The 23,613-nt window shown below is 43.4% G+C and overlaps 1 protein-coding gene across 1 annotated transcript in view; it reads right to left on the bottom strand.

Moving 5' to 3' along the window:
• The window catches only part of LOC115467020, an 85,818-nt gene that overhangs the window by 28,967 nt on the left and 33,238 nt on the right, over window positions 1–23,613 (bottom strand). Inside the window, exons 5-7 of the mRNA XM_030198662.1 lie at window positions 18,914–19,131; window positions 16,690–16,794; window positions 10,205–10,496 (exon numbers count right to left, since the gene is read on the bottom strand). Of these exons, the coding sequence (XP_030054522.1) occupies window positions 10,205–10,496; window positions 16,690–16,794; window positions 18,914–19,131 (615 nt within the window). The remainder of the gene's footprint in view (window positions 1–10,204; window positions 10,497–16,689; window positions 16,795–18,913; window positions 19,132–23,613) is intronic.

Here is a 23,613-nt window from a genome sequence, read left to right as displayed (position 1 = left end):
TTAGATCACAGATACCATGCCTAGATCTATCATCAATCATTTTAACAATTTCCCCCCTTCCCCTTCTCGAACCGTCCCTCCCCACTTCCTCTCCTTATGCAAATTACAACATCCCCAACCCACCAACTACAATTGTATAACCGTTGACATGAGTGTAAAGAACTCAAAGAGAATTTATTCATTAATTCCCTGAATTAACCACTGCCACTCCTCCACTAGATAGTGAGATCTTTGAACTTTAATAAGCTGATAACCAAACCCCACTCGAGTAAAATCTATAATTAAAACCACCTTATGGACCTCTCCCCCCCCCCCCCCCAACTCCCTCTCCCCTCCTCCCCCTCCCTACTACCAACCCACCTAAAGACCCATTACATCTCCCAGCTTCCTACAGCATTAAGTAATTTTGAAAGACCAAGCATATCATTCTCAAACCTTATAAGGTATTAATAAGGAGGCTGGGGCCTTGCAGGCTTAGTATTTGCAAGTAGGGATTCCAGAGCTTCAAAAAAAGTTGTTTACGCTTATGGGACCCTCTAGCCTCCTTAGCTTCCCAGGTGGCCAGCAGATGGACCTGATTTCGCCAGTGCCAAAATGGCGGAGGATCTGATCACGTCCAATACTGCAAAATTACTTTTTTGGCCACCAAGCTTTTACAGCATAAAAGAATGCTATATCTGGCTACGGGCCAAAACGCACAAGGCTTATCTAGTAAAAATTGCTCCACTGTCCCTTGGATATTGCGAGCCATCATGTAAGATAAGAAGCCCCTGATTTGTCTCCCCCCCCCCCCCCCCCCAAAAAAAAATTTGATTTTAGGACACATCCAGATAGTATGAAAATAAGTTTGTCTCTGTTGGCGACATTTAGGGCAACCTGACTCCCCCCCCTTCCACCACATGTGCAAGGTGCACTTTAGTTCAATAAGCACGGAGAATTACTCAATATCCACATTCCTTAAGCCTCGCCTCTGTAGTAAGCGAGAAGATTCCCCTTAACGTACCAGCGACATCCCAGTCCTCCAGTGACACCCCCAAATCCTCCTCCCATCTAGCTTTCAACCAAGAGAAGTCCCTATCTGGGATCCCCTTAATCAGAGCCCAACGAAGACCCTAAACAGACAGGCCTTGGATCTCAACCTCTTGAAAAAACTCCCGGACCTGGGCACCCAAATGCATCCCCAGCTGCATCACATCCAAGGATGAGACATAATGCTTAAGTTGTGCATAAGTAAATTGGTTACCCCATTGCTGCCCCACCCGTTCCTGTAATTTCTCAAAGGGGATCAACCTACCCTCTCCTTCCAAGACATGTTCAAGGAAAGTGATACCTCTTCTTTTCCACTCAACGAAAATCGGATTATCCATGACTGGCTGAAAAGACACGTTACCCCTAACAGAAAGTTGATCAGACACTGAAGGATTAGCTTCCAGTTTTCCCACCAGGAGTCTCCACATTACAGGATATGTGGAGACTCCTGGTGGGAAAACTGGAAGCTAAAAAAGTAATTTTGCAGTATTGGACGTGATCAGATCCTCCGCCATTTTGGCACTGGCGAAATCAGGTCCATCTGCTGGCCACCTGGGAGGCTAAGGAGGCTAGAGGGTCCCATAAGCGTAAACAACTTTTTTTTGAAGCTCTGGAATCCTTACTTGCAAATACTAAGCCTGCAAGGCCCCAGCCTCCTTATTAATACCTTATAAGGTTTGAGAATGATATGCTTGGTCTTTCAAAATTACTTAATGCTGTAGGAAGCTGGGAGATGTAATGGGTCTTTAGGTGGGTTGGTAGTAGGAAGGAGGGAGGGGGAGGAGGGGAGAGGGAGTTGGGGGGGGGGAGAGGTCCATAAGGATAAAGGCCTTAATAGCAAGCTCCTTTTCAAATGAGGAGGCATTTGTAATTTAGACAAGTGTATCAATGAAAAAAAAATTATATGGTGCATAATATGAGCCCTCCAATTCTGTTGGTGTGTAAGCCTGTGTCTGACCAAACCAGTCTCCCAAGTGGCGTAATAAGTATGCTTGGTTATAATGTTGTAAATTGGGGAGACCAATGCACCCTCTCCTCCAATCACCCATCATTACTGAAAGATGCATCTTCGTTTTTTTTTTGTTTACCCAACAAAAGCCACTAAATAAACGATACAAGCCATTCAAATCTTTCTTTATAATCCTAAGGGGTAATGACTGGAGGACATACAACCAACGTGGAAACTCAACCATCTTCAGCAGGTTCACTCGTCCCAACACGGACAGAGGAAGATTCCTCCACTCCTCCAAGCGCTGTTTAGTACTTTCCATAAGAATCCCAATATTAAGCCGGTACAGGGATGAAACATCCATTGCTAGTAGAATACCTAGGTACCGAAAAGAATCTACCGCCCATCGTAATGGAAAAACCATCCCCCAATATTTTCGAAGCTGCGTTGAGGACAGCAGAGCCTCTGATTTATCAAGATTGAGGCGAAACACAGCGTAATTCCCATATTCTTGAAATGTTTCTAGTAAAGCTGTAAGGGATTCCCTTGGACTCGCTAGATGAACCAAAAGGTCATCAGCAAACGCTGCTACCTCAAAACAAAAGGAACCAATTTGAATACCCCTAATATCTGGATTCGCCATGATATCCCTAATGAGGGGATCTAGCGTCAACACAAAAAGGAGTGGCGACAGCGGACACCCCCGCCTAGTACCCCTGAGTACTGGAAAAACCTGTGATACTTGTCCATTCACCAGCACTCGAGCCCTAGGCGCCGAGTACAGCGCTTTAATGACTGAGATGAAGCGTCCTGTAAACCCATAAGCTTTCAGAGAGGCAAAGATAAAGTCCCAATGCACCCGGTCAAAAGCTTTTTCTGCGTCAAAACTAATAAGTAAGGACTGCATATCTCTCTGTTGTCTATATTCCAAGGTGGCGAGTATTTTACGAATATTCTTAGCCACTGATCGCACTTGCACAAAGCCCACCTGCCCTTCATGAACAATGCTAGGCAGAACTCACGCCAATCGATAAGCCATTATCTTTGCCAATAGCTTAGCTTCACAATTCAAGAGCGAGATTGGGGGGTAAGATTCCAGAAGCGTAGGGTCCTGGCCTGGCTTGGGCAAAACGATTATGTGAGCCATATCCAAGGATGTCGGAATGGCCTTCACCTCCACGATCTTACTGAAAAGGCCAGTAAGGGGGGGCCCCACCTCTCCCCCCATAAGTTTATAAAATTCCGCAAAAATCCGTCTGGCCCGGGGGCCTTCAGTAGGGGGCTAAGGGCAATAGCTAGTGCTACTTCATCCTCTTGTATAGGCTCGTTAAGATACTCTCTATCGACTTGTCCAATTAAAGGCAAAGTCAGACTCTCCATATATAAGGACCCTGGGAGACCCTCCTCCAAAGGTGAGGCATAAAGCAGACGATAGTAATTGTAAAATGTGTCACTTATTGCCTCATCTGTGTGGACTCTAATCCTCCCTTCCCCTTGAAGGGTTAGGACTTTTTGGGGACCCCCTTTCGGGCAAATCAGGTGGGCCATCAGCCTCCCTGCTTTATAACATATATCTATAGCATACCTGCGATTTAAGGGCCCTCCGATGGACAAGAGTATTCAATGCTGCCTGTATATTAAGAACTTGTTGGTAGTGTTCCCTCAATGAGGAGGCCCCCCACTGTTGTCCAGCTTTATAGAGTTTCGAGCTCAGCAGCAGAATCTCCCTGTCTCTCGGCTTCCTCACATAATGGGAGTAACTTATTAGTTCTCCCCGCAAAACCATCTTTGCAGCTTCCCAATACAACACCGGATCTTTCTCATGAATTGCATTGTGGGCCTTGTATGACTTCCAGCATGTTAATATGCATTCCTGAAAGCCCAAGTCTTTGTACAATTCCAGTGGAAAAGCCCATTGACCACCTTGGGGCGATTTGTCTCCCAAAGACCACCCCATCTTCACCCAGGCATGGTCCAAAATAACATAGGGGCCTATTTCTACCTGTTCTACTATACCAAATTCTCCCCTGGAAGTTAGGATATAATCTACCCTGGCCTGGGTTGAATGCGCCCGAGAGAGATGTGTGTAGTCCATTTCCATAGGATGTAATTCCCTCCACACATCTACCAGATCAAACACTCGACTTAATTGAATCAGTCCTTTGTTGAGATGATATGACGCAGCTGCTCCCGGTGAGCACTTATCCATCCCAGGGTCCCATACAGCATTTAAATCTCCCCCAATCACCAAAGATCTATGTCTGTGCTGCAACAAAAGATTAGTTATAGAATTTTTTATCATATTGGTTCGGGGCATAAAGATTGCAGATGAGATAAATCCGACGGTTTAAGGCCACTTCTATCAAAACATAACGGCCTTCTGTCTCCACGGCTAAGGATTGTACTTTGTCCACTACCTCCCTCCTAATCAATATAGTCACCCCTCCCTTCTTCCCCTGAGATGCTGCTGCTTCGCAAGTTCCCACCCACCAAGGTTTGAGCTCAGCATGCTCCTGGGCATTCAAATGCGTTTCCTGTAACAAAGCGATGTAGACTCTGTGTTTTTGTAAATGGTGTAGAATTTTTGACCTTTTTATGAGCGAGCTAATTCCCCCCACATTCCAAGACACCAGATTCACCATGTACGCTATATGAACTTGGTTTTTCCATGCAATGATAACCATCTATAGGACAAGAGGGAATGTCCCAGCTCGCCCCCTCCTCTAAATTGTGTCTCCAGGACTACCCAGTCCCAAATCAATACTTGCAACCTATCAACCCACAAAAATCACCATATCCTATACGTCAGCCCCTCCTTATCTTTCCGCTTCACTCTCTGCTCCCTCCCCCCACTCCCCTCCTCCCCTACCCCATCCACCTCCCCTCCCCCACCCTCCTCCTTACCCTTTTTACTGACCCTTTCCTAAGAGAAGCCACTCCCAATATCTCCCCCCGTCTCCCCTTTGCATATACATTCTTAACTCATTTACAGATTAGACCCCACAGTCCGGAAAAAAAAAAAAGGAGGGAATGGCTCCTCTGTCTCTCCACCTTCCTCCTCCTCAGGACTCGATCAATGTTATGTCCAAGCACTTAACTCGTAGCTTGTATCTCAGCATTTCTCCATCTCTCCTCCTTGTGATAGCGATTTTTCAGTTCAATAAAACCACCTCCGAATTTCACTCAAAATGACTTGTGGCCTGGTCCTTCCTCACAAACATGGCTAATGGTTAAGTAAACGTCCCAATCCAGATGAACTTGTATGTCGACTCCCCACCAATCTGGGGATGCCTTAAACAGATTCACCGGCTCACCTCCATATCTCCTTCACTCTCCTGGTTTTCTATCTGTGCCAGAAATTCGCATGCTTTCTCCACCGATGTATAAGTTTGTGTAGATCCCTTGTAGGTGATTTTAAGTATGGAGGGATACATCAAAGCAAACTTTATTTTTGCATCAAATAACTTAGAGCACACCAGAGCGAAAGCTCTACGCTGCACTGCCACCCCGCCGAGTAATCTTGGAAACAAAATATTTTTGTATTCCCATATACAAGAGATTTCCCAGCACGTAGTGCCTGTAAGATCACTTCTTTGTGTTGAAAATTCAAGGTCTTGAGAATCACCACTCTGGGTTTTGAATGCAGGTTTTGTCTGGATCCGATCCTATGTACTCTTTCCACTCGAATAGGACCACATCTGTCCCCCAACTGTAGCTCTTTATGGAGCCAATTTTCCAAGAAACCGACAAGGTCTCTGTCCATTATACTTTCCGTAAACCCACCAGGAACAGGTTGTTCCTTCGCGACCTGTTCTCGAGATCTTCCACTTTAGCCTCTAGTGCAGTGGTCTTTTTAAGCATGGATTCCTGTATTGATTTGACTGTGGTAACCCGATCTTCCACTGCACTGGTACGTTGTTGGAAAGTCACACATTCTTTAGCTAGCTCTGTTAGCTGTGATTGCAGGCACTTTAATTTAGAATCTAAAGGGGTAAACAGGCGTTCTAATAGCTCCTCCATCACCGCAGTCATCTCTGTGGTGATGTCCGTCACCCATGCCGAGGAAACAGTGGAGCCCACGGGACTCGAAGGCGCTGCCATCTTGTCGTCCGCAGCTCTCCCTCTGGCTCTATCTTTATGCGCTGATCTTGCTGCCATCAGTAAGATTTACACTGCCCCAGCAAACCAGAATGCAATTCTCGCTTCCTTAATCAGTTTTAAGCTGTGTGAGGTCCAATTACCTTATAACCAGTCACGGGGAAACAGCTGGGGGCCCGGAGAGACTTAGCCTAGCGACTGTCCTCCAGCATGGCGTCACGTGACCTCAAAAGAAATGAACTTTAAAACAAAAAGAAAGTGGGCAAGCATAAGTTTGAGGTAAGCCAAGCTAAAGAAGAGCCTAGACACAAATTCTGGCTTGCTGTAACAGCAAAAATGTGTTGAACTAACATTAATAATAATGAGTGGAGGAGCAGCCTAGTGGTTAGTGAAGTGGACTTTGATCCTGGGGAACTGAGTTCGATTCCCACTGCAGCTCCTTGTGACTCTGGGCAAATCACTTAACCCTCCATTGCCCCTGGTACAAAATAAGTACCTGAATATATGTAAACCGCTTTGAATGTAGTTGCAAAAAAAACCTCAGAAAGGCGGTATATCAAGTCCCATTTCCCTTTCCCATTAATACCGAAAAAAAACATTAAAAAAATACTGTAAGCCCTCTGGTTGTGGAGTAAGGTATTACAATGTTGTTGATATAATTGTCACTGTGTTTCACCAAATAAACTTTATGCTAACCAAAATGGAGATTTTACCCATTTTCCTCTTTTACAAGATTCTCAGTATAACCTTCATAAACATCTTAAGAACATATTCAATTTTTTCAAAATAACATCAAATAAGAGTATCTCATTTTAGTAACAGTCTAAAGTTAAATCAGAATGTTAGCCGATTCTATCAGTTCATCTTTGAGTTTGATATTTTATGTTGACTTTCGTTTTACAGGTCTGACTTCTACACTGTCCCAAAACAGGTAAATACTATTATATTTTTCTCTCTGAGACTTTCCTCTCTACTCTTGTTGTTCAGTTCTCTTGCTCTTTATTCTATAGGCTCTTGGTTCAGAAACTTAGCTGAACTTCCTGCTCTCTTGGATACCTCTTCTTTCTTCATCTTTCTTTTGGTGGGTACCTTTCTACTTCCTGCAGTTGCCAGACAGGTCCAGGAATACCTACTACTCCGACTTAAACTCAAAAAAAGAAGACTAATAACTCTAACCAAATAAATGGCTTTGTCATACAGAAAATTAATTGTTAGTTTTTGTTCACTAAGTACCCAAAAGAAAAACTAATTCAGGGGCCCTAAGCTAACCCACCCGCTTACTATCAGAAAGTAGTAACCACTCACGTGCCTTGCTTCAATTATTTCTCTAAAATATTTCACTTCTCTAAAACCACTTCTCCTTCAAGCAAACAATGGGAAAAATTACCTAAATATTATTTCAGGTAACTCAGAGCTTGTACTTATTTAGCAGTATTGGTGATTATTTAACAATCCTCAATTCCATAAACACGAGCTATTAGCGCTCTTATTCAAGCAACACTGCTAATCAATTTCTTCTAAATCATTCAGTTCTATTTACAGTTCATTGAAGCAATTGAAGTCTTTGAAATTCTCAGCAGCTATAAATATAACAGCAGCTATGGTTGTTGATTCAAAGAGACTTCAGATTCCACACAAAGAATATAATTTTAAAATTCCTTTCTCAGCTGCTCACACTCTCAGGGCAAGATGCACTAAAAACTCGTTAAAGCCCTTTCCTTACAGATTCCCTTAGCGAATCGGTAAGGAACGGGCATGCATCAAGGAATAGGAATGTAAATGAGCTGCTCGTTGTAGCTCACTTGCATTCTCTATTCCGTCGTTAAACAGTCGGATAGTCGGCCGGTCGAGCATGCGCAGAGCAGCCAAGTGTTATGCTGGCTGCTCTGCGCATGCCAAATACGCCTCCCTGTGCCGCCCGAAGACGCCGCGCTGCTCACCCCCTCCGATGTGGCTCGATCCAGGACAGTGCAGTTGAGGATGCCCATCCGAAAAAAAACGTCCATTTTGGCCCCCTAATAATAAAAACATCTTTTTTTTTGCAGTGCTTCAATAAGCTGAGAGACCTGGAAGTCTCTGAGGCAATCACAGCGCGTTTAGCTCGACTGAACGCGTTGTGATTGGCTCAGGGACTTCCAGGTCTCAGCTGAGTGAAGCACTGCCAAAAAAGACGTTTTTATTATTAAGGGGGCCAAAATGGACGTTTTTTGTTTTTTTTGGATGGGCGCCCATTTTGGCCTCCTTAATAAAAACATCTTTTTTGGCAGTGCTTCACTCAGCTGAGAGACCAGGAAGTCTCTGAGCCAATCACAGCGCGTTTAGCTCGGCTGAATGCGTTGTGATTGGCTCAGGGACTTCCAGGTCTCAGATGCATTTCCCCATGTACTGTGCAAAATACAAAGATACCAGATGTTAGGCACAGTATTAGAAGTGGGGTGCAACCAGGGCAATTGTACATGACTTCTCAGCCAGAGGGGGCCCCAAGCCTATCTGAACCTGAAAAAGGCATAGCCTGGTACAGAGCTTTGGGGTCCCTTACCAAATTGCTGCCATGGACCTCAGCCATCTCTGACACCAGATCTGGCAGTTGTATGTTCCAAAAACTGACATTTTCTAATCCCTAAATAGGTGATAAAAGTATTCTTCTACCTTTGTTGTCTGCTCATTTGGGAGGCCTTTTACTAAGCCGTGGTAGCGTTTTTAGCTTGCAGTAGAAATCAGCTGGTGGTAAATGCCAGGACACCCATTATATTCCTTTGGCTGTCTTGGTGTTTACCGCCAGCTGATTTCTACCTTGAGCTAAAAACACTACTGCAACTTAGTAAAACACCCCCTTGATTTAAAAAATGTTTTTATTGGTCTCATCTATGGTTTCTACTTTCCTCCGTCTTCTCTTAACTTCTTTCCAGACTCTTCTGTCCATATGACATTTCTTCCCTCTCCATATCCATTATCCATCTTCCCTCTGTGTCCCTGTCCCTATTCTGCCCCCATGTTAAGCATCTCCCTTCCCTTACCCAATGTCTACATTCTGTATCTCTTCCCCTCTTGTTCAGCATCACCCCTCTGTGTCACTATCCCCCCTGTCTCATGTCCATCATCACCCTTGTCTCCCTGACTCTATGCTGCCTCCATGTCCAGCATTTCCCTTCTATGTCCCTAATCCCCCCCTCCAAGTTTAGCATTGGTCCTGTGTCTCTACTCTCTCCCTGCCCAGCATTGCCCCCTTATGGTTCTGTCCCTATGTTCCCCCCATGCCCACTACCTCCCTTATTTCCCTCTCCTTCCCCGTGTCTAGCTTCTTCTTTCTCTCTACCCTCCCCACCAACAGGGCCCAACATCTTTCCTATTCTTCCCACGTGGTCCAGTATCTCTCTCTCTCCTCTCCACCCAGTGTCCAGTATCTTTCCTCCTTCCATAAGTCCAGCATCTCTCCCCCTGCATCCCCCCCACAGCACCTCTCTTTCCCTTCTACTCCCTCACCCCCTACCAATATCCAGTGTAGCATGTATCCCTATCTCTGTGCATCCAGCATCTCTCCTCTTGCTTCCCTCCATTTCCCACAGTCCCACATCTCCCAGCTGCATATTTGCTGAAACTGGTGCCCGAGGCTTCTGGCCTGGGTTTATCTAAGAGAACTTTGAAGTGGTAACTAGGTTGCACTTATTTTCAACCAGCTTTGGGACTTTTTCTTTAACATAGGCCTACTGTGCGTTAAAAAGGCACTACCACGGGACGTGCTGAGGCATCCTGCAGTAGTTTGGCGAGCAGCACATGCTACTCGTGTGGTAAAAAATAGTTTTTAATCTCTAAAATCTGCACTTAAGTGCCTAGCACATATCTTTAGGTGTAACTTTGTGCAGCAGCATTCTGGGGAAAACTTTTCTAAAAACACATTGATATATACATTGCTTTTATAAAACAGATGAAATATATATACCGATATGTCTTTGCTGCCTAAGCACTCTGTTACAAAATGACCCTCTGTGACTGTAAGGTGATAAGCACAGGTAGAAATGTCTTTGGACACACTGCTAGCCCTTATCTCTTAAAGCAGTGATTTGGACTTGATTGGAACCCAATAAAATAACCAGATCCTTCCAGAGACAAAAGTAATCAAGCAGGTACCTGTGCTCTGTAAACAAGATGGTATCCCCCGACCTTGTGACCTGCAGCTTTTTCCACAGCTGGGTGAGGCATCCAGAGGAAGCCGGCATTTCCCTTTGTGTCCGGCTCCCTCCTCAGGAACAGCTTTAGCTTCCGGAAAGGACTCTTCTCTTTGATGGTGTTGTTTTCTGACCTGTTCACTCTCCAGGGGTTGTTGATTGGTCTTAGACAGGAGTTTCATGTAGATTCTCACTTGTTGCGTTACAGTGTTGATGAGGTCCGGAGCCAAAGGGTCCAAGCATGTCTTTAAGTGCTACAAACAGTAAGTTTACAATATAAAATGAAGGGCAAGCTGTGAGTGACAGTGCCCACATGCCAGAATTTGTCACATTATCGCTGGTTCATAAAAAGAAACTTTAAGCTCAAAAGACTAGAATACAATCTGCCATCCCTGTTAGCTGTGTCTCAATCCTGAACACTCAAGTTTAATGCCATTAAATACTTTCTTAAAAGAAATTATGAATTCTATTCAAAATTTTACAATGTGTATCCTATTTGTGATGTCAAAAATGTAAAATACCCAGCCACACCAACCAGACAGCCAATCCTACAAAATTCTCTCAATATATTATTCTCTGTGTTGCAGTTAACTGAGACTATCTTAGACTAACCCTCAAATTAATGTGAAGATATAGATGTAACAAGACCCTTGACTTCCATTTGTATAGTGCCAATTAACATGTATCAGTGATTTTTCCTGGAGGTTGAAAAGAGAGAGACATATGTATATTATATGTAATATACATTTAAATTTATACTCAAATTTTAAAAAAGGAAACAATTAGCAAATTATGGGATCCCTTTACTAAGCTGGGGTTGGCACTAGCGTGTGCCTACAGCACACCAAAAAGCACTGCCGGGTGACGCGTTGAGGCATCCTGCAGTACTGTGCTGTTGAGCATGTGCTAATCCCGCATTACAAAATATTTTTTATTTTTTTAGCATGGGAGGTGTGTGAGAGGCGTGTCAATGGGCAGAGTAGGCATACCCTGCACTAATCGGGTCGCAAGGGTACACTGCTGCATCTTGCCCGATTAGCATGGGGGTTAGCGCGAGAGCCCTTAAGTGTCCACAAAATAGGTGGCCGTAAGGGATCCTGTGGTAATGGCCATTCGCTAAATGGGAACTTACAGAAAAATACACAAATGCGGTCACTTTACTGACACGCTAAAGTGGTCACAGTGCGCGGGAAACCCAAGCACTAACAACAGCGCCGGCCACATTTTCTTGCAGCTTAATTAAAGGGCACCTACATAATTCAATGGCATTTATTTTGATATTTTGCCTATTTTCTGCATGGTAGCTTTTAGGCACAAATAATTCTTGAAAGCGCTTCTGTACTCAAGCACAATGCAGGTAAGAAAGAATGAAGATCATCAATTCCTTTTTACAGTACTACTGCTACTTATCATTTCCTGTTTGGTCATCTGGTGTGCCTGGTCGCTTTACATCTCTTCTAGCCACTCGAGGTTCGGCCATCTCCGCGGATTCAACATGAGGCCTGAAGTCCTAACTAACAACATATCTACGAACCATTTTGAACTCGTTTATCCTTTCCCTATTCTCTTCTTCCCCTGTTTCTTCTATTTTATCTAATTAATTGTATCTGTACCACCTCTGATCTGGCATTAGCCTATCAGTGCATTGTAAGCCACTTTGAGCCTGCAAAACTGTGGGAAAAACGTGGGGTATAAATGTACAATAAATAAATATAGCGCTACTAGAAGTACACAGTACTGTACACTGAACATGTAAGACAAGGTCCCAGCTTCACAGCGTTTACAATCTAATCAAGACAGACAACAGGACAAATAAGGGATTAGGGAAATACTTAAGGTGGGAAATGATAAAACAAACATGGGTACTGAACATGTGAATAGGAGTTAGGAGTTAATAGCAGCCTCCAAAAGGTGGGCTTCTAGCCTAGATTTGAAGATGGTCAGAGCTGGACCTTGACGTTATTGACTCAGGAAGTTTATTCCAGGCATATGGTGCAGAAAGATAAAAGGGACGGAGTCTGGAGTTGGCAGTGGAGGAGAAGGGTACAGATAAGAGAGATTTACCCAATGAACGGGGTTCCCGGGGAGAAGTGTAGGGAGAGAAGAGCTGCAGAGTGAAGGCACTTGTAAGTCAATAAAAGGAGTTTGAATTGTATGCAGAAATGGATAGGAAGCCAATGAAGTGAACTGAGGAGAGGGCTCATATGAGCATAGCGACACTGGCGGAATATAAATCACACAGCAGAGTTTTGAACGGACTGAAGGGGAGAGAGAGATGGCTTAGTGGAAGACCTGTGAGAAAAAAGTTACAGTAGTCTAAAAAGAGGTGCTGAGAGTATAGATAAGGGTTTTGGTAGTGTACTCAGAAAGGAAGGGACAAATTTTGGTGATATTATACAGCAAGAAACGACAGGTGAATTTACACTCATTTACTTTGTTTCTGCATAAACCTGTTCTTTCTATTTTTTCATTACCAAAAGAAAGATTTATGGCTATGTCGTCTCTAGTAGAGCTTCTACAAATTACAATTGAGATGATGGCCTGGAAAAAAGCAGTTTTTTTTTTCATTCACATAGCATTGAGATGATTTGCTTGCATTTGCATGCTTTGCATCTCATTAATTTGTATTTCGCTGTATCTAATATTAATCCACATAGGGGTGAATTCTATATATGTTGCCAAAAAAAATCACTATTGTATGAGTCATGCTTAAAGTTAGGCGAGGTTTATAGAAAAGCGCTTACGCCAGGGACTCGTGCCTAACTTTAGGCACCACCATTTTCACCATCTGAAACATGGTGCAAATGTACGTGCCTAAATTGGGCGCGTATCCCCCATATTCTTTAATAACGCATGAATCTTCCCATTTCCATGCCCCTTATGCATGTAAGTTCCAATTAAATCTAATTAGTGCCAATAATTGCTTGTTAAAAAGCTAATTGGTGCTAATTATTCAACTAAATTGCGCATGCAAATTGGATGTGCAAAACTTTTGGCGATTTCTATAGAATTAGGAGGATTATGGCAATATAATATGTGCTATGGCTGTAATGCACCTTAATAGCTAACCTCCCCCTTAATGAGTATGAAAATTTTGCCACACAATTGTATTTTACATAGTAACTGAATTTTGATTTTGTGCCAAATGTAAGGTTCACACGTTTCTCAGTTACTACCACTAAGCAATACAAATTGCACAATGAATACATCTGTAAAAATGCTGCAAATCTTGTGCAAATGTTTCCTAAGGAACAAATTTTGCATGGGACAAAAAAATGTGTGCAAAAAAAAAATAATGCACCTGATGAACAATGTGCCAGAAGTACTACAGGACTTGTATCCAAACCCCTGTGCCTGAGTTTTTCCCATGCTGAGAGCACTAATTGAAATCTAGAGCTCCAGATTATAAAAAAAAAAAGAAAGAATAAAACAGTATTGCTGGAAGTGAAAAAAAACTGAAATTCTTTAGCTATAAATATGATAAACATACGAACGTCTGTTTGAGTATCTATCCATACAGCAATCAGCAGCAATAACAGCTGCTCATCCATACTGGGGCACCATAGCACTTCCCCTTAGTATGACAGTAAAGGATGGGAGAGAACACGGCACGGACACTGCAATGCATATTCTAGCACCTCTACCCTAGAGACTGTATCTGAAGAATGTACACAAAAGAAAGCATATAAAATGAACACTTTAGGTTGTGCACTTATATATACAATATAAGGTTTTTTTAAGATTTCAACCCATGATCCTGAGTGCACGTGACTGGAGACTTGCAGCTGAACTGCAGAGGCCACAGCCACAATACAAGTTCAAGGAAGAATGAGCTGCAGTGGTAGAAAGAAATGCCTACCCCATTCAGGAGCTCACTGGACCAGCAAGAGCTGTGTACAATCAGTGCTGATAATAAGAGGCACTGGCTGGCTGGATTATCAACATACTCTTGAAGATATTCAATGGCGTATTATTGATCATGTCCAGTTGGGGAGGGAGGGTGGAAATGTTGGAAGCTTATTGAATTTTAAAGAACAAAGGTGGATATATTATCTTCATACTTTGAGTCCGGGTGGGTTAAATTCAGAGAAAGACTGGTGGTCATTGATGTGATAGGCTGTGAGGAGTGTTACGTGGTCCTATTAGAAGAAAGGGATTTTGATCAGCTGAGAGCTATTTAACGGAGTGGTCTGCGTTAGACGCCGCGGCCATTTTTGCTGTAGTTGCAAAACAGATAATGAAGTGGTAAGACTGTTAGTTGTATGTTAAAGAAGTAATAACGATTCTTTTGGGGGGAATGAATAAGGAATTATTAATGTAATATACTTTCTTGACAGCAAACCTCTACCCTGATGAAGATTCTCGAAACCTGGCCATGTTGGCAGAGGTTTGGCTCATTTGCAAAAATTGTTGCTGCTAAAAGAAAGTTAAGTACTATACTACTTATAAATAAAAATGAGACGATCTAGTACTTATTTAATTGTGAAGAGAGAATTTTATGAAAGCTAAAGAATAGACAAAAAAAGATAAAAAGAAAAAATGAAGAACATTGGGTTGATCAATGAGGAGGTATACGGCACCCTAAGGATGAGGGTAAAGATTCTGATGATCCCCATAAAGAACTTATCTCTTTAACATATACTGAAAGTAGATTTATATAATTTGTGAAAGAGTGAATGTTTGGGAAATAATATTACTAATACATATGGAAGAATCCCCACATTTATAAAGTCAGGTCTTATAAATTTGATAATAAGAGGCCGGCAGATACACTCTTGCTGACCCTGGAAGCCTGGGAGTTGGTCCAAGAAGAAACAAGCAAGGACAAGGTACACACCTTTAATGCCTTAACAGTGGACTTTGAAGGTTTTCTTTGAACTGGAAAGAACAGCCGGGGGTGGGGGGGAGGGGTGGGTTTGAGGTTAGGATGTTAAAATCATGTTGAGTTTTGTCCTGTCCAGGGTGTGGAGGCTGTTAGACAAACTCCTGAATGCTAAACCCACAAGTCAGTCCAGTATTGGGCTTATTTCAAGGAAAGTTGTCAAGAGAACCCCCCCCCCCCCCCCAGATGATATGCCAGTGTTTTCAGGAAAAATGTCAATTTGCCTAAGAGGTGGAGTCTAGAAAAGACTAATTTCCTAATGAAATTAAGCACTATTTCTTCTTGAGTACCTTTGCCAGAAGGGATACCAAGTTTACAGAGTACCAAAGGTGTCATTTGTTCTCCAAGAAAGAGCATATTTCACTGGTGGGAGAGGCCATTTGAGTAGTTGAAAATCACCCTGAGTGAAGAAGATGCTAGTAACAAGGACTACTGTTGCTCATAAACAAGATATCCATGATCTGCCCCTGATCCCTTTATTAAAGGCAAGGCCACATCCTGTTCCACAAACTCAAGGGGGAGGGGAGTCTCTGAAACTTCCCCTTAAAATGTGGATGACCTGTGGCCTTATCACAATATATATTCACAAGGATTATAGTGAGCTCACTGATGATTTAAAGGTATCTAATTGTATATACCTATCTGTGGTTAACCCTTAGTGCAAAGTTCTCTTACAACAGAACATTTCTGAAATAATAACAATTGTGTTTCATCTTGGTGTGTTCATTAGCTCTTGGATAAAGGGGTTGGGGTACGCTAGCATACTTATTTCAAAGGCAGCTCCCTCAAAAGTCTTCAGAAAGACAGAATCCATCATTATATAGACCAACCCTCTGGGTAAGTGTGAGACTCTGACCAAGGGTTGGGATTAGGCCGGAGAAATAACACAGCCGGACACAAGGGATGAACACAAAACAAGTATTTATTTACAGAACTCCCCCAGGCCTGTTCCTTCAGAGGGTCCGAGACATAGTGTGGGTAAACAACTGCGGTTTAGGAAACACAGTTATTGAGCAGGCCTCTAGCGACAGGCCTACACAAGTTGTGACTGCTGGGGTTGCCACGCCCCTAACACAGCCTATAGGTCTTGTTTTCTCTCAGAGGTCCAGGTCTGGCTCCAGGCAGACCTCAGCAAAGCTTGTGAGTCTTAACAAAAGCACAAGGTTAGCTTACCTCTGCCAGGTCACAGCAGCTAGACATATTCAGTCAGGGCATAGACTGCAACTTCTGTTCTTCCTTCCATGGGCCTTCTTAACCTCAGCCTGACCCTCCCAGCTCACCTCCTCCCGGGCCGGGTTTCATGCTCTTAAGGTGGTCCAGGTTACAGGAGGGACTATTCTTAAGGGACAGGGGCAGTGTTCAGTAGACCCCCTCACAGTGAGCCTATACATGTGAAGAAAGTCTCTTATCCATACAACTGAACAACCTCCTATGTGCTTGTGCTGTCATATTCAATAAGCTGCCAACAAATGGCTCCACTGCATCGTGCCATTGCTAGTCTCATGTGCTTTTAACAGTCAGCCAAATGGTTTTAAACTTTGTATGTTTTAGAATGAGGGACTCACCTTCATTTCCGAGATCAGCTTTTCTGTGTTGTTTCCAATTTTCTGCACAGTGTCACTCTGCTTCTGAGAACATCCTTCGAGGTTTTTGTCCTCTATGTCTCCATGCTGTGGAAAGTACAAGACAAACTACTTTAGAAAATCCACTTTTTTTCCATCTGAAGCAGTGACCTTAAAAATTAACATTTTGAGGGGATATTTATTAAACCGCATTAATTAAGTAGTACAAGTGTTAGCACTGTGACATAAAAGAATAGCCATACTGGGTCAGACCAACGGTCCATCTAGCTCAGTATCCTGCTTTCAACAGTGGCCAATCCAGATCACAAGTACCTGGCAGAAACCCAATTAGTAGCAACATTCCATGCTACCAATCCCAGGGCAAGCAGTGGCTCCCCAATGTCCGTCTCAATAGCAGACTATGGACTTTTCCTCCAGGAACGTGTCCAAACCTTTTTAAAACCCAGATACACTAACCGCTGTTACCACATCCTCTGGCAACGAGTTCCAGAGCTTAACTTTTATCTGCCATAGTAAATGATGGCAGATAAAAGACCTACACGATCCATTCAGTCTACCCAACAAGGTGGCCAGAGCTACAAAAGGTGAGTTACATTCAGGTACAGTATGTTATTTCCCTGTCCCTAGAGAGTTTACAATCTAACTTTGTACCTGAGGCAATAAAAGGTTATGTGACTTGCCTAAGATCAGAAGAAATAGCAGTGGGATTTGAACTGGGCTTCCCGGGATATCAGCTTGGGGCTCTAACCACTACACTACTCCTCCACACAGACCTGCACTGATTGTTACCATACACTAAAACCAAGCAGCATTGTAAAAATCCTGCACTGAACAGTGCAGGTAGGGGTGGGATCTGTGTGGATCATGGGTGGAGATGGAGTGGGGCCAGCCCAGACAGTTAGCACTCAGGACATTATTGCATGCTAGCTATCAGGACTGTCAATGGCGTGGCTGCACTTAACAAGTAACAACAGTAAAATGACCAAATCAGTGAAATATGTAATCAGAACAGTGAGGTAAACTTGAAAATGGCAAATTAAAAATAGTAATAGCAATAATATGACACTGTATCAGTAAGATTCTACATTAAAACAGCACAATAGAGCATTCATGTAGCAGAAATACAAAGTCAGCAGAATACAAATGATACATCATAACAGGCAGCATGGTAGAACAGTTATATTATATGAATGTACCAAAGGCCATACAAGTGTGGGATAGTCAAGAGCTCTTTATCAGACCTGACACGGAACGTGTTTCGGCGTCAAACGCCTGCATCAGGAGTTGATAAAGAGTCAGACTAAAATGCACTAAAAACAAGCAATCATCAAACCGGAGTAGGTCAAAATGAACTCATCCGCAAAGAAATCAAGTGCGTCATAGCACACCGGTGTCCAGAATTTGGTGCCAAATAATAAACATAGCTGAGCCTAACCATCTTCTGTCTGTTCAGTTAGGCTCGGCTACGTAAGGGAGTTCCTCGATACAGCTATTGTGAAACATACGTCATGTCGACAGTATTCCCTAGCCGACTTCTTCTTTGAAATCGCAAACTTCTGCAATTAAGGAGAAATCTCCACAGAGGGGGAAACATCCACCAGTGCCGAATAGTGAAAGAACACTGCATGGGAAACCAAAGAAATATGCTGTGAAATGGCGTCAAAATAAAACGCTGGCACCATTTACACAGAATATTTCTTTGGCTTCCCATGCAGCATTCTTGCAGAAGTTTGCGATTAGTTAAGCTTTACCGAAGCTTATTTAGACCCTGAAACAACGATTGGTCAGACTCCTGAGGCAGGCTCTTAGGTGCCGAAACATGGCCGCTATGTCGAGTCCTTTCGGTGCATTCTCAATAAAGATCATTGACTATTATCTCCTGAGTCTACCTCGTGGGTTTTGTTTTTGGAAGTGTCATCCCTACCCTACTCTTTGGTTGTTTGCTCTACAGAAATATGCACGCCACGAAATGTTACAACCTCTGTTGAAAGGTACATGCTGATGGGCTATAAAACATCCTACTATCAGTGTTCCTGTGACCAACATCCCATTGAAATCTTGCAGCAAAAGGCACACTCATTTGTTGAAATGCTGTAGAGAAGCTGTGGAACTCATCTGCTTACTTCAGATGACGGGGTAGAAGGACCATAGATAATGGCACTGGGATGGGTATAATAGCTGTGTAGTACAGGGAATGTTTCCATACCATGTTTTCTCTCGATTGCCTTGCCTGCTGTATCGTGGAAGCCACGGATATTATCGCTTTGGTGTTCATACTACAGTCATAGAGACCAGAGCTCTCTGAAAAACGACAGTCTACTGTGTTGATAAGGGAGCCATGCTGAATCCAACTGCTATTCGTATACAATGACAGACTTTGATTTGGAGTAAAATGCATCACTATTAAAATAGTCTTCCTCTGACCTGAAAAACAGGTAAGAAATAAAAAAAAACAACTTTCATTCTCTATTAAAGAAAAATATGGCAGACTCATACATTCATTCCATAAGGTAGTTCTGAAACATTGCAAGCAGTTTTCAAGAGGGCCGAGTTTTACCTGCATAACTGAATTATGCAAGCAGAACCAACCAACTCAAAATATAGCTCTGCATTCGCCCTTTCACCGGCTTATAAACAGCCGTCCCTGTGGGTGTGTTTTGGCTGGGGAACTATCCACTGTGCATGTGTAGCCTTACCCTGATAAATCAACAAGAGGAAGGAGCAAGTGCACGTGCAGAGGGGTACTTTCAGAGGACAGTGTTCAAAGCAGTCTAGCCATGTAGAAAGGGGTAACCTAAGTTGCCCCTTCAGGAAACTGTCAACTTCAGTGTAACTAAAAGAATGTTAAGGGTTTTCAGAAGATATGTGCTTATAGCCACAATGAGGGTGATGTCACTGGTAACAGGCAAGGGAAGCATTACTACATTAAGTGAAACTTTGTCTTGTTAGTACCAGAGAAAACTTTTCAAAGTAGTTTGTATCCTAAGCACCCATGTTTTATTACAAGCTGAGTAAAGTAAAATAAGTGATAAGCATATTGTGTAAGTCAAAGCTAGTTTTGTTACCTTGTTCCAGAAAAGACTCAGCTCACTGTACCAGGTGTTAGCAGTCGAGGCAAGTACCTGGAACTGAACTCAGACCTGGCCAGGATTACACAATTAAACTAATCTTGTTCACCAGGCCCAAAGCTAGGTGAAGGAAAATGCTTACAAATTTCAGGATTTTCCAGTAAATAGAAGCTGAAGCCAATTTGTTGTTTTCAAATTTTATTTTGCCCTAAACTTGGATGTACATGGAAAGCATATAAACTGCTATTAGCTTTCAAAAGAAATGTAACTATTGTTATCTAACATGAAATGTGATATTCTTAATTTGTGAATTAAGCTAGCTCTTACAATTGCTTTTATTCACAGCGTAATTTTACAAACACTCAACAAAGAACAAGATCCTCACCGCAGTACGACGCAGTTTATCAGATAAGCCAGGGGGTTATACCAGTCGAGAGAAGTGCTAAGTCAAGAACAACCCCATAGCTGTAATTAAACTGTGATCAGCACACAGCATCCAGCCTCATTAGCACAGTACTCAAATATAGTAACGCTCAACTGAGTAAACCAAAGAAAACTTGATCCGCTATGTAAGTTACTGACACTCAGAAAGTTCAAGTTGCTTCAGCTCCCAAAAGAGTTGCATCTGATTGCTGGTGTCGCAGTTGCCCTTTCCCTTTTGTGACCTGCTGCCACTTCAGGTGGTCCCGCGATCCCACCGAGGCCACACGCCAGGTCTGCGAGCATAGGCGGTCGGTGGCCCAACTGTTTGGGGAGGCTAAAGGAGGCGGGGTTAGGGGTTAGGCCAGGGGTGGAGCTTAAATCCATAATTGTCTGATAACACAGAAAAAAAATAAAGAAAAATAAAAGTCACAATTAATACCTTTTATTAAATTTAGATATTAGATATGTATCATATGTCAAAGAATAAAGTGGTTGCTCAAAGCATATATTAACCACAATCGCTCAACTGCAAAACACTATGCACAACTTTGTGCAAAAACACACTCAGAACCTTACTGTACCATAAATATTACACTGGGCAGACCCTAATACACCATATACCACCCAAATCGACAACATCACAGACCGTCAACAATATGAAACAAGGGATCATATCACAATTCTCATGTCATGTACAGCCACAAAACATCTTTTTAGGGTGGAAATTCACAATGAACTCCTTTTATTAACGACCCGATAGAGATAACAATTTTCAAATTTCTATTTTGGCACAGTATAAGTCATCACAAATAAAATATAGGAACCAAAAGCATTAGGGGCTTATAGCCCATTTAGTTATGTTTAAACAAAACAGATCTGCATGAAACAAAATATTTATTTTTTTATTTTGACTTAAACCTTCAGAGTCAGCACCTACCTCTCCTGAAATCCAACGTGTGCTGTGTGCCACAATTTCCTCTTCTTGAATTATTATGGTCTGGGTCGCTGCCATTGTCTCTATGTATTTGGGCATCTTTTTGGCTTTTTGTGTTATTTTACCTATCTGTTAGCCAATCACTGAGACCGATTTGGTGGGTGGTGCTAAGGGGCAAGAAGGGAGGTGACAAGAGATTTAAGTAATATCTATAGTGATGCAGTAGAGGGAGACAACTGGGCAGACTGAAATTAACCAGGAGTTCTTTATCTGCCAACAAACGTTACTGATTAGAATCTATTTCTAGTCTAGAGGAGTACCAGAAGGCCTTGTCTGAGGGACTGCTTACAAGATGAAGGATTGCTTACACGAGAGGCAAGAATTGGAGCCACAGGACAGCAGGGCTCTTTCCACGTTAGCCAATAAGGGGTCTCCTTTTGATCTCAAAAATCTTTGATCTTAGGGTCCCAGCTGAAAGAACAGTGCTAATCACTTCAAGGAAGTGGGAACACCTCAGACAACCACTGTAACCAGCGTTGAGCCTTCCCTTCCCTACTTTGACGACCCCTCCCGCGCGGAACAGGAAGTTGCATCGCTCTCACGTAGGGAAAGCTGACTGGCTGAGAGCCTGCACATCACGAATATCCCTACCCGATTCGTCAGCGTCAGTCAACCCTCCGAGGCTCCGCCGATCCATCTCGCCCCTTCCCCACGCGAGGTCTGACTGTCCCCATCCGGGATCCCCGGCCCGCATCATCTAGGCGAGGAGGAGGAGGGACGCGGCGCGCCGGAACTAGGCATGCATGGCACTCAGGTGATGGTGAGCCGGCCGGCAGCACTCAGAGCACTGCAGAGATGATGGACGGAGAACAGAAAAGATAAAGAAAGACGGCGTGTCGGGCTGGCGTCGTGTCGAAGAATGAGACTGCTGCGGGCAGCTGGGGAGGCTTAGCCTCCCCAAGCCTTTTATACCGGGAGCCTATGTCTGCGAGGACGCTAAATCCAAGCACACTTCCGGGAAAGGTCATGCACCTCTGACAGGGAATGGAGCGCTTGTACTGGATACCCTGGTTGCAAAGCTGCAGAGTCACAAGTTTCAGTTCACACTGCCTCCGAAGCATGGCCGCCTCCAAATCCTGGTAGATTGTAATGGGATGGGAGTTCCAAGTGAAATGTTTCAGTACCCGCATTTTTTGAGGCTTGTTATTTTTCAGCTGCCCCAAAGCTCTGTGTGCTCTGTCCAGCTGAACAGTAGAAGGGCCCATCTGTGTCTGGCCCTCCAAGAGCAAAGGGCTCAACTGTTGGCCCACACATTTACAATCCGCATAAGTCGGCACCTCCAGCAGTCCATGGAAGTGAAGATTCCAGCGGCGGTTCCGATTTTCAAGGTAATCTATTTTATCTACTAATGTCCTGATCCATATCGTGAGTGTCCTGAATTAGTTTATCCAGCACGCCAACGGCATCCATTTGCTTATCTAGACGTAATTTAGCATCCTCTACCCTGTGGCCCAGGTCATTGATCTTTTTAGGAAGATCTGCTCCAAGTGAGGTAAGTTCCTCACATACAAACTTAAGGTCGATCTTAATCTCACAAAACCAGGCTTGTAGTTCCGTGAGGAGGTCGGCTGCCTCCACAACTGCTGAATCTTTCATGGTGAATAAATCCGGCGATGGTGATGGGGAGGATGTTAGCGCCTGCCAAGAGAGCTCAGACTCCACTGCCATATTTGAGCCTGCCATGTAGTCCACCATTAGTTGTTTTGTATAGGCGAAGGTAAGCAAGTCCACTCATCGGGGGCCACTGCTCATCCTCTCAAATACAGTCCACTATGTAGCATTCACTGCTACCCCAGTACAGGAGATGAAAATGCTAAACAAAGTGCTGATTATGGCTAATTTTCTTTGGGGTGTCTAGAGCTGGCAACTCAGGCAGCCATTCCCATTGGTGACGTCACTTCCCTCCATCGGTGCCCGTTCTTCTGCGCATAAATATCAGCTTTGCAAATATTTCTTGTACACAAAAGTTTTGTGAGGCTGATATTTATGCACAGAATAGACAATGATATGTGTCGACAGGCACACAAGCTCCGTTACCTCCTGTCAGTCATTTAAGCCTGCAGGCACTTTTTCTGGCTGGAGAAGATGACAAAACTGGCAGTCAAATCTCCTCCACTGCCCCAGACCTGGCAAAAAATTGATCACACTGTCGGCATGGCGAAAGCCACTGTTTTCTTCAGTGCATTGCCTAGAATAGCTAATAGCATCGTTATCATACATTCCAAAATAATGTGCAGCCACATCTTTCATGTGAGTTAACAACTGCACTCAACCCCTCTCTGCATCGATCGATAATTAACGAGCATGCACGACCCTCAGTAACTGCACAGCTGCATTAACTGCATTGGCTCCTTAGTCTCAGCTATTGACTGTTGCTTGTATGTCATAGCTTCATGAAAGTTTACAAATGAGATAAGATGC

Source organism: Microcaecilia unicolor, chromosome 3 (assembly GCF_901765095.1).
Source record: "Microcaecilia unicolor chromosome 3, aMicUni1.1, whole genome shotgun sequence".
NCBI classification, from domain to species: Eukaryota; Metazoa; Chordata; class Amphibia; order Gymnophiona; family Siphonopidae; genus Microcaecilia; species Microcaecilia unicolor.
The sequence above is the reverse complement of the archived record's forward strand: the minus strand, read 5'-3'. Positions and strand labels throughout refer to the sequence as shown.